Source organism: Bradysia coprophila (assembly GCF_014529535.1).
Source record: "Bradysia coprophila strain Holo2 chromosome IV unlocalized genomic scaffold, BU_Bcop_v1 contig_5, whole genome shotgun sequence".
NCBI lineage: Eukaryota > Metazoa > Arthropoda > Insecta > Diptera > Sciaridae > Bradysia > Bradysia coprophila.
This window is the reverse complement of record NW_023503374.1, coordinates 1,173,755-1,185,932: the sequence shown is the minus strand read 5'-3', so window position 1 is coordinate 1,185,932 and position 12,178 is coordinate 1,173,755. Positions and strand designations below refer to the sequence as shown.

General features: G+C 34.1%; 1 protein-coding gene across 1 annotated transcript in view; it reads right to left on the bottom strand.

Moving 5' to 3' along the window:
- LOC119071490 (calmodulin) overlaps positions 1-12,178 on the bottom strand; it is a 30,945-nt gene that overhangs the window by 4,135 nt on the left and 14,632 nt on the right. Inside the window, exon 3 of the mRNA XM_037176342.1 lies at positions 2,851-3,093. Coding sequence (XP_037032237.1) covers positions 2,851-3,093 — 243 coding nt within the window. The remainder of the gene's footprint in view (positions 1-2,850; positions 3,094-12,178) is intronic.

Below are 12,178 nucleotides of genomic sequence, written 5' to 3'. Positions count from 1 at the left end.
TTTGAAATATGTAAGCCCGTTAATGAACAAGAAAAATATAAAGTCAAAAATTTATAATAAATTCTTCTTCTGATTCGATCTAAATTCGATTATGGTTTAGCTATGCAAATTGAAGTTCCTTAACGAAATATAAATAAAAATTTTGTGCAAACTGTCTCTACACAAGAAAAACCATTTTTGGAAGGCCTTTGTTTCGGGTTCTTTTTGCTCAAATTTTGAAATTCATTGACGCACTTAAATTAAATATTAGAAAAGGAAAATAAAGGAACATTCTGAAAAGATAAATAAGGCAAAATTATATTTAATTTAGTGATTGTGATCCATGTGTCACGTGAAGAAAGATTAGAACAATTTTGACGAAACATACAAAAGTTAATTTCAAAAAGGTGCTGCATGAGCTCACATTTCAAAAGTAAATCATAGACGTGACAAAACAAGTAGCTTTCTAACAAAATTTTCATAACTTTCACTTACATTCGCATACATTTTGAAAGCACTAGTTGTAGAAAAATATTTTCACAATTAGTCCTTTCTATAATAGCTAGGGTTGTAACAACTAACTAGTACTAGAAAATACCAGTCGCGGCTGCCTAATAAGTTCCAAAGTAGTCTTTTCGATAGTTTTTACACTATCAAAATTGAGTAAGGGAATATCGTTTTAAGGTTTCATTCGTAGAATCGACGAGTACAAACAAATATTTTAGACCGTGCGTACCTTCCCTGGATACACATCAATGTATATATGAACGTCGGCGTAAAAATAAGCTTTTGTTTGAGACAAACAAATCAGAAAACTGTTTCTCAACTAAATACCTCCCTAGAGACTTAGACGCCTTGACTAACGGTCTACACAAAGGTGATACCAATTCATTTTCCAATTTCAATAAGTATTACATCCAACTGTGACAGGCGATGCTAAATATCTGGTATGATTCGTAATACCACGTCGACACCATGAAGTGCTTCGTGGAATGCAAATACGTGACAGTAAATAAATCAATAAATTTAATCAGCGAAATTTTTACCATTTTGCTGACGGACAGATTGATACTAATAGCAATAATCATAGAAATTCGTCTAATTCATTCAAAAGCACACCTAATAATTAACGTAAAAACAAGACACACGACGGTAACACTGTGTGTGACCAACACGAAATATCACATCAAATTATAATACGACGTGTGCTCGCCTCTCGGTGTTGTGCTGCTATATATGCATGTTGTTGTGCTTAAATTATCGTCACTAATTTAATGTTATTACGGAAAAAAAGAAGAGAATTTAAAGAGAATATCCAAACATATTTTCATGTAATTAAACATTTAGTTCGAATTTCATTAGGATAATTCTGCGTAGACAAGAGAACGAATTTAGGTGAGTTTCTCATTCGTCTATACTATACACACAAGACAAAAAATTGTTAAAAGACGGAGCCAGAGTTCAGTGTTGTTACTTAGCGCTTTGCAATAAATATTCCACGTGACCACACACATACAATATTGAATAAAATTTCGTTGAAATTCATTGGATTCCATTAGAAAAATATCTCGATCACGTATTACTGAACCAAGAGAAAACAACAAAAAAATAATCGAATTTATTGTGTCTATGCGACACCGACGATGTAAACTCACCCGCCTTCATAGTGCGGGTATTAACGTCCACAATGTATGGGAATAGTTTCACATAGTCAAAATTTATATCCGCGCGGGTCAAATTTTTCACGAAATTTTGACTTTGAAACTTCATTTCTCACAAGTAATTTTTTTTTTTCTTTATTTAACATGTTTTGGATACTTTAGGGTCTCTAGAACAAGGGAAAAATAATTATTTAAGAAAAATTTTGAAAATCCGGGTTTTGGTAGAACAACGAAAAAGTGCTTGCACTTGAACTCATTTTTTTCGGTTTTTTACGAATAACTCGAGATTCTCGATCGGAATTTTTGGGAACCCATTCTACAAATGTTGACCCCGGGATAAACTACATAATCCAATCTTTCAATTTGAGATTACCCAAAAGTGTAACTATTGGACGTTCATACCCGCACTATCATTCGGACATTTTTCGCACATTCACCGGGAATAAAAAATTTAAATGACGAGACGCCACCTAATACACTCATATAAACATTATCTGATCAATAGGTGGCACAGAAACAATTATAATCCAGATTATTTGGCGCACAGCCAGGATATTTTAACAAGAAACATGAACAATCGAAATTTTCAGTTTAGATTTACTTTGACTTTTCTTTTTCAGATTCCATAACGTTGGATCATTTTTTTTTTTGATCTTTTTGAGTTGTAATTGAAGAATAACAACGTTACTAGCGATAAATTCGAAACGAAAACTTTCGCCGTCGCACATTTTAAACAGACATTCGACAGATTCGCGGGTCGCGGGTGATTTTTGTTGGTATGTATGAAAATTACATAAAATTAGTTTAGAGTGTGGAAAGAGTGTCAAAGTTCGCGGCACAGTTGTTGTGCGCTGGTTTGGTGTTGGAGATTGTGTGGAAAAGTAAATTGAGGAAATTGTTTTGCGATGTGTGTGCTTTGCATTACAAAAAAAATAGTACGGAAATGGATGACTGCGGAAGTCGTGAGTGGTAGCAAATTGTATTTTTGCATTTCGTCGTTCCGTTCATTAGAGATAGCGAGCGCTAGGCTTAATTGACTTTTTTTTAATTTTAGTTAGCATGGAGTGCCATAAAACTATGAAGTACAATCAAAATACCATATAAGATGAGTGTGAAAACGGTACAATAGAAGAAACGTTGTTAAAAGACACATTAAAAGATAATTTGCAACATATTTTGTTGTTTGTCATTACATCAAATGGACTCTTACCTTCATAATTGACCTGGCCATCACCGTCAATATCAGCCTCACGAATCATTTCATCGACTTCTTCGTCTGTTAACTTCTCACCGAGGTTTGTCATGACATGGCGGAGTTCGGCAGCGGAAATGAAACCGTTGCCATCCTTATCGAACACTCTGAACGCCTCTCGAATTTCTTCTTCGCTGTCAGTGTCTTTCATTTTGCGTGCCATCATTGTCAAGAATTCAGGAAAATCAATTGTTCCATTACCTAAAAATATGAATGGTTTTTTTGTTAATTAAACATTGTTTGCTGTCGGGTTTTAATTGAAAAACTTTAGGCAAAATAATTGATTCGACAGGAGGAGTAACAATTAAACAAAAAAAATATTAAAAATTTCACCGTGGTATTCCTATTCCTACCTTCCTAACTCAACACTCTTTTGTCGTAGCATTTCTTTTCAAACAAAAAAAAAACACTTAACCGTCTTACTGATAGGCCGCCATAAATCTTTTCTTAAGAGTAGAGAAAGCATGGAGAACACAGAACTCGGAAGATTTCGCATATTTTAACAAAATTAAATAATTCCGGTGAAAGAAATTCTTTTCAACAATCTAACCATAACCATTCATGATCTCCTGTTATTATGCAAATTCTCTTCTTTTTTTTCTCAATTACATATTTATACTAATGCTGGGGGCATTACAAAAGGCTTTCGCATTAAAATTCAAAATTGTGAAATATTTAATGGATCCAGGATCATATAGAAACGAAAATCACGAGACCAGCCATTCATAGGCTTCACGTAAATAAACTTGTGATTATGTGAAAATGGAGAAAACAATAAAAGCTTTTGGCTGATCCGTACGAGTGAACTTAATGGCACCACTTAAGTACCATAACCTATCACCTCCTTTTGTTAATCGCAAATTTCCAAACTTTCAGTCTAGATTAGACTGCTAGACTAATGGCTATTAAAATGATAAAATTCGACTCAAACAATGAGTGTGATATTCCCTGATTCAAACGAATAACACAATAACTGCATGTAGCAACAACGGCTTAGCTACAAAGTTATGTGTCTGTAGAGGTTCTTGCCCTCTGACCGAAAATGGTTTCTAAACGCCAAAAAACATAGTGACTGGTCTCATCCGTATAATATACACTACTCTCGGCATGGTAATACCGAATCTGAACCCAACAAAAAAGAACTTTAAAAAAAATGTTTTCATGTTAAACGAAACCCTCTTTTCGCCATATTTTAGTCGTGCTGTGGGGGTGTGTATTATAACATCTGATATCTTTCGCACCATTTGCTTGTGAATAGTCAAGTCAGCATGGCAATGCAAAGCTTAGTGAAGAAAAAGAAACGAGACTTTGAGGACATTTATTATTACATTGTCATCATCATCGTTATCGACAATGGGGTCCTTTTCATCCGAATTTTTTTTTCGAATTTAAGATTTGCTTAGGTTTTTGGCAGAATGAAGTGTAAAGCAAGCATCACTACAGTTGTGTAGAGGTGGCGAGTAAATCGGTATGTGTATGGAGATAATATTGGCGTATTTCGCTTTTCTATAGCAGTTAAAATTTTGTGGTTACTGTCTCGGGTTACTGTCTATGTAAATACATGAGAATATTAAGCTTTATAAAATGGCCCTTTTAAAATTCGTTTTTGTTATGATTTTAGTCGTTTGAATAGCCAAAATACGATTTGCATTTTTATGAAAGATCTGGATAAATTGCATTATTTATTTATATTGATGCGACAAAAAAGACTGCTCACAATAGTGGCGCAGCCAGTAAAAAATCGATCTTTTCATATAAAAAAAATTACAATAAATAAAAATCATCAATTTTCTTCTTCCCTAATGTTCCCAAAATGCAAGCGGCATTTCCATCTGGATAAGATGAATGAAAAAACAGATTCTTTTCAGAAACAGTGTTCATTAGCGTTGATCACACGAAGGACTTTATTGGTACATGTGAAGGATGCTATGAAGTAATTCGAGATCAATTTGTGATATTTTTGTTTTGGGAACTGTTATCTTGATTCGTTTAGTATTTTTAGTCTGCGAAGTGTGACTTGTGTGATCAAAGAAGTCAGCGGTTAGTTGCGTTACACGTTTGTGACTTTTCGAAATATTTTCACCAAATGTAAACTGATTTCTGTAAAGCTATGGTCAAGACGCGCAGTTTAAGGCCAATATGAGGTTGGTAGCCCAAAATTTGTGAGAGATATGTCTATAAAAGTGTTTTTCGAAATTGGTGGTTGTTGCCCCACAGAAAATGTTGCTTTGGCTCAAAACCGTTTAAAAAAATGGTTACAAAATTTTTCGAGATAACATCGACGAGTCAAAATTCGAGGATGACACTTATCACCACTGGGAAGCTGATTTCACCTACTTCACCCACCCAACTAACTTGATCGAGCCAAAGTTATTTTTCTCGTGAAGTCATACGCTGTAGCTTTCGAATGACACCGATCTTCAGTTTTTATATGAAAAAATGTATTTTTGGCAACGTTTGGGTCGAGGTGATTTCACCTTACTTCGAAGCAGAATGAACCAAAAATCTTCTAAAAATTTAATTTCGTGTCATTTGGTGCAATTGTGGAATTGTAGCGTTCGTTTCTACAGGGAAACAGGTTTACAGAAATCATTTGAGATTTATTGGGAATATCTTGGAAAGTCGAATACAAACAAACACTTTTTGGTCATATCTCCCCGTGAAAGCACTGGGTCTCCTGAGTATTAGAAAATTTATAGACTGATTTGTTACCGCAAAACATAGCCAACACAGCTCCATTTATGCCTCAGAAATCACGAAATTTGTAACGCAACTAACCCTGGAGTTACCCACATACCTCGCCTTCGACTCGGGTATGCAAACTGTACAGTTTACACTCTTGTCAAAATAACAGTTTCCATAGCTTGTGAGTTTGGTTCATGTTCATTATACCAAATTGATTAAAGCCCAATATAAGAGTTTCTTCGGATATTTGACAAAAATCGAGAAAAAATCGATTAATCCCTTTACTTCCTTATTACATGGATGTGAAAATCTGTGCAAACGACCTTTTTCGTCTTCGGTTTATCATTATTTCCTTTTGTACCACAATTAACTGAAATGTTTCGCACGCTCTGCTTGGTGCAGCCGATTGAAATTTATGCGGGGAAACTAGAAAACAAATATATTCTCGATAAAATGTTAACCATAATTGTATATCAGGTCGCTGTGATGTTATACAAACTTGTTAATTATTAATTATTTACAATATCTGAATTCTCTATACCACCATTAATGTCCGATGTGTGTGGCTACCACACATAAAATTGCTATATTGAAGAGCAATTATTAAATTGTACTGTATACAACGTCAGAATGATTTTTTTGTATTATTTTCGTTTAATCTGTAACAACATGACTCGGAATGAAAATTATATCGATTTTTCACTATTGGTTCACTATTAAGGTTCAGTCTATTTTATACACGAGGCCAAAACTACAGGTGAAAACGAAACACACACGTAATTCATATTATACAATATCATCATATATATATAAATAAATGAAGACAATAATTGTTTGATAAATTATTTGTTGTCAAGTAAAATTGTAGTACCAAACACAATTTGTAATAAATTTTTGTTTTTCGGATGATGATATCGATTTTTCCATTCAATAATGTGTGGTGTATCGAGACGAGAGAGATATTGTGCGACATACGTGTGAATGCTGTTGTGGTAGAGGTAGAGGTAGTTAAGATTTTTGAACGAAATATAATTTCCTTTCTCGATTCTCGTAATACACACTTTTAAATGTTTAAAAAAATGTAAAAAAAATATTGTGTTCAGAACGAAGCATATGTTTTGCCGGTTGTATAGTTTTATATTGATTGAGGTTCATTAATATTTGGAGGAAAAAAGGTCGTTTTTGGATGATTAATGAGTTTATTACACGCGTAATGCTAATACCACCTTGAATCAGCCTAGTTTTTTTTATGTTTCCTTTTAATTTGATTAGTTTATTCGCTTTAATCGGAGCTTTGCTTCGAACGTTTAACTTGGGTGTGTGTGCTGATACGATATGTTATGGATGTGCATGGTGGATATGTATTATAGATTTATTCAGAAGCTTTTAACGGTAAATCCTTGTTGTGTTTGTGCCAAGCTATGCAAAAAAAATTCTGCCAACTTTGGAAAATTGATCAAAACCATAACCGAATCCTTCAAATTATTTTAGTGACAGCTCGATAAAAAAAAAGTTTTATTTTTTTTCACAAAATGTTTTCAATAAAAACCAAAAATAATATCACCCAGCTACCGCCATAAAATGAAACAAAAAGACGACAACAACGTTGATGGGTTTAGTCGAAAAGCTTAACATATTTCCATCCATATTTAGAATTCGGTAATGCGACAAGTACCTAGCACTGAATTGTACACACAGTTGGATTTTTCGTAAATTTCCTTTTGATTCGACTATAATTTGCAATACCCAAAATATTTTTGACTGTTGGTTTTTCGGTTTTATTTCCAATTTTATATTATTAGACATTCATGTCTTTCGGTGCTGTCGTCGAAACTAAATCAGCGTAATTGTATATTTATTGACTCTAATCTAAGTGGGAGAACGCACCCAGCCGATATGGTCGATATTTTTTAACCCAAAAACCTTGTAACAGTAATAGATATAGTCAATCAAATGTCGATAATTGGAAGAACTAATGGAGAGTTCATTACCCTTCCGTAGCTTATTAAATATTCCTTTTTAAACGGTGCGTAATTTTAGGCTCCGAGTTTTAATTAAAATTGAAAATATGTATCGATGAGAACATTTTCTTAGTTTAGTTGTTGTTTAATTAGCAGGAAATGGTGTTTCACTTCGAACTGAGCCGAACCTAACGGTCTTATCATTTCAGCAATTTATTTTCTTTCACAGCAACTTATACTCTTTCGATGTTTACCCTTCCATAAGGAAATTGAAAGCAGGAAGAGAGTAAAAAAGAAGCTTTTGTTGGACCATTTTGTCGTCAATAAATTACGGTTTAACTTTCGTTCAATTAAAAGTCTTATCAATATTTTCCAACGTAAATTCTGGCAGATCTATTTTTAATAACCGCATTTGGCACGAATTAATTGTTCGGCTTTATGTTTATGTATTTGCCTTTTAGCCAATTGAAGTAGAAAACTTTTCCTTCCCACACAATATAGATAAGAAAACCGAAAATTTTTGATTTTGATAAATTATCTTGTTGGCTTAATATGAAACACGAAACTTTTTGGTTCTGGCACCGAAGCTAGACAGTGTCTATTCGCATCATCAAACACAATAAATTTGTGTCTTCTTTCTGAATATGTGTGTCATGGATACTTAGAATTGAACTTAATCGGGGGTTTCACACAGAGTCTCGTCGTCGTCATTATTACAGTCATTATGCTTTTTTTCTTTCTTATTTTCATTGAAAATCGATGATTAGATAGTGTTTTTATCGTAGCATTACCGCAGGTATTTCGTTCTATCACCAATCAATAGAGATATTTACTGTTTGATTGCAGGTTCTGACGTAAATTTAGGTTTTTTTTCGTTAACATGGACGAATCATGAAATGAGTAAGAGACAGGCGTTCCGGATTTCAGCGTTTTTTCTATTGCTTGATCATCCTATGTGGGCTGACATAACATCTAGGCCACACGGTTGGGCTTGTTGTGCTTGCACGGTTTTTTTGAGCATTGTTTTCAAGTTGATAAAAACGGAATCGTACCTTGCGATTACTACTTATTCCAACAGTTTAAGTTGAAAGCTTTTTGAAGTTAGAAACAATCACTTTAATTATCGTACACATTTCACAAAAAAAGGCGGCAGAGCCACCCAGCTTCTCATATTACAGCCGGTACTTTTACTCAATATGACTTTGCTCTTTTGAAATTCAATAAACTATAGTCATAACATTAACATGCTTACACTCGTTTTGTTATAAAAAACACAAAAATAAAAACAGGAAAGCACAAATGCGTTAATTACGACTGCACCTGCAAGGTGTGTGTGTGTATTTTCAAATATTTTCTTTGTAATTTTATTTTAAGTAAAATACTTAATTACTTTGGCCAAAAATAATGACCGAGTGGTAATTATAGAATTAAAAGTTTTATTTTTGTGTCGTAGGAGCGGTGAACGCTTCTTTGTACGAAATGTACAACATTCCGCACGGTATGAGCTGAATGTGTGAATACTTTGACGGAAATGATCTGTGTGAATCACGGTTTAGTGAACAGTGAACATCTGAGCATGATTCTTCAACTATAAATAATTCAAAATGTTTAATTCCTGATTTTAAGTGCGATCTGCAACTACTTGCTATTGTGTTGTAACTATCTTATGTTTATCTTCATGAACATTTTTTTGCTTTCATTCGAAGTTTGTTCAACGAACGAAAATTAATGGTCGAAGTATAATATCGACGAGATTATTGGATGAGGGCGCGATTGTGAGCTCAGAGATATTAGGAATCATTCATAAATGATTTCCGCTTGTTCAGTGCTGCCAGCATTTTTAAATTATTGAAAAATAATAAGATATTTTCGTGAGTCAAATATGTGTTCTACCCCCTAATTTTGGGGACAGAATATACATTGGGCTATCTAGAACACTTCCGAATCTTCCGAATTATTAATGATTTAATTCTGTTGGCAGCACTGAGAAAGCGGACGTCATTTAAGTATAGTTTCCACTTAAAAAGAGGACTCCGTTCAGCCTCCGTCCACATGACAGTTGTAAAATTGAACAAAGGAACTGTCACGTAAGCGGAGTAAAAAATTGAAATAAATTCAATTTCCACTCCGTTTGCGTGACAGTTCTTTTGTTCTATTTTACAACTGTCATGTAGACGGAGGCTAAACGGAGTCCTCTTTTTAAGTGGAAACTATACTTTATGAATGATCCCTTATTTATTCTTTCAATCCGCATAAACGCTCTAACTAACTAGATCCCAGCGAAAACATAATCCCAAGTCCCTCAACTATTACGCTAAACATTTTTACAACATCACAAAAAAATACTCGCACCGTAGCGAGACAAGCCTGGTAACATTGTAACAATACCCACAAAAAATTCAAATTTTGTTTCCATCTCTTGACGCGAATACGGAAGTCCTTTTTGCCATTTTTTTACCATATTTTTTTAAAACAAGATGTATCTATGGTTTTTGTACCCGTGTGTCGTTAGGTAGCTAGAATAACGTGAAAAAAAAAACAAAAACAAATAAAAAAAGTTTAGACAGCCTCGAGTTTTGGCACGAAAAATATTAGAAATTCTTCATTCGTCCTGTACATTTTTATGCAATGTGTTCCTTTTGATACAATAAAAAAAGCATAATGTAACCTTTCGAGCATACATAACACGGATCAAAATAATATTTAAAATACAGAGAGAGAAAAAAAAACAGGAAAATTTACAAGTAGGGTTGGCTGCAGGCATGTATTAGTGTTGCATGTTTTTGGTGTAACGTTTCCAGTCGGTTCTGTTCAATGTGTCATAAAAATGTTACACAAAGGGCCATGAATATTAAATAATCTCACCTCACATCGATTTTTTACCCAGCCTTGCTTGTTCAAACGACTGAAAATATAATCGAACTACACGCCACCGATATACACGAAACCTTACACCGGATAAGTCTCCAGACTCTTGAAATTGAAATCCTTCAATATGTCGTAATCGATTGTACTAGATCCCTCAATTTGATCGCCAAACATAACGCTTTACGACAAGACATACCATTATTCTAGGCATTATTGGACACTAATTAAATATATATGAGGAATGCGTGAGTTGAGCGCCCACTTGAAATTCGTATAACGAAATCAATTCAATAGCCAGATATGTATCAGAAAACAATGTGAGCTTTGACAAGGTGAGTAATGGTGCATGTTCTACCATACAGTTTCAATGAGGATCTATACAACCGGAGAAACTATTCAACGCCTACCATGCTACTTATTTATCTGTATGTGTTCCCCAACCCCTAACCACAAAATCAAATTGAGTGATTCAATCGATTCGGTACGTTACATTTTCACGTTTTACCTTAACGGCCACAGATAATAATCTGGTGAAGTAATTCATCACATCATTTCATGCTGAAGTAAATTTATCGATATTCGTTTATGTAGGTGGTTGCGGTTTGAGTTGGGACGATTGCTATAACAATAAACTTCTAATTTCGGCGGTTCGAATTTTTCCAATTTTTTTTGCACCGTTTCGTCAATCACGTTCCACTACCTTATATAAAACGGTTGAAAGGAGTAAAAAATGAATGGGTTTGTAGTTGTAACAAATCTTTAGTTTGACTTGACACATTTATGTCTGCACTGAAACGTTTTGTTTCTGAACAAACAAAATATTTAAAATTAGTCCCTGGTTTATTATCCAAACAATCTAGCAGCAATTTAACAGCCGAACATCCAGGTTATACAATACTAATCATCGAATAATTGGAACAAATAAATAACGAACCAAGTACAAAGATACAGTTAGTTGACTGTAAAATTTCTTGTGTTTATAGCTTTGTCCTCACTTTTCCCACCCAATATAATCTGTTCGACTATACAAGGATATTTCGCTATGTAGAAATATGAACATTGCCAACATCCCAATGAATTCATATTGTTTTAAAGCACAGAAAACAAGCAGACTACATTAAAATTGAACAACAGCGAAACCGGCCCCGAACATAACGTTGAATAAACACACCTAAGTCTCGCATATATAGAGTAATGCCAACATCGAACATAATACCTCACCCTTACTTTGCGAACCTTTTATTTAGGTACATGCTGTTATTCCTCGTTCAGTCTTTCTACTGCTCTCTGGGGATTCTGAAAAAAGCTGCTTTTAGAGGATGATGTTATATAATAGCACATCTATACAATGTCGGGCATACACAGCCGTACAAAATATACAAAATGTAGAAAACTTAGGGTTAGAATACTAAGAGAAAAGTCAAAGTTTTCTCTATGTGTGCTGTGTGTGCCGGAGAAACATGCTCTTTCTCTGTCTTTGTCAAATCAATACTGAAGCTGGCAGTAGCTTTTCAGCTATTTTTCACGTACACATCTAGTAATTCCATATAATATTCACTTGTGTATTAAACCGAAGAAGTAGTCTTAGCCATCCAGAAGTATTCTGGGGAGGTAGATGAAAACAAGCTGTTGTTTTAGAACAGTTAGATTGTGGTTCGGCTTCGAGGGTAGCTGAGTAAAATATCTGTTAATATGCATAGTGTGTACAGTACACTCAACAGAATTTATTATTATGTAAAAAAAGGAACAAAAATAATGATATTATCAATGGA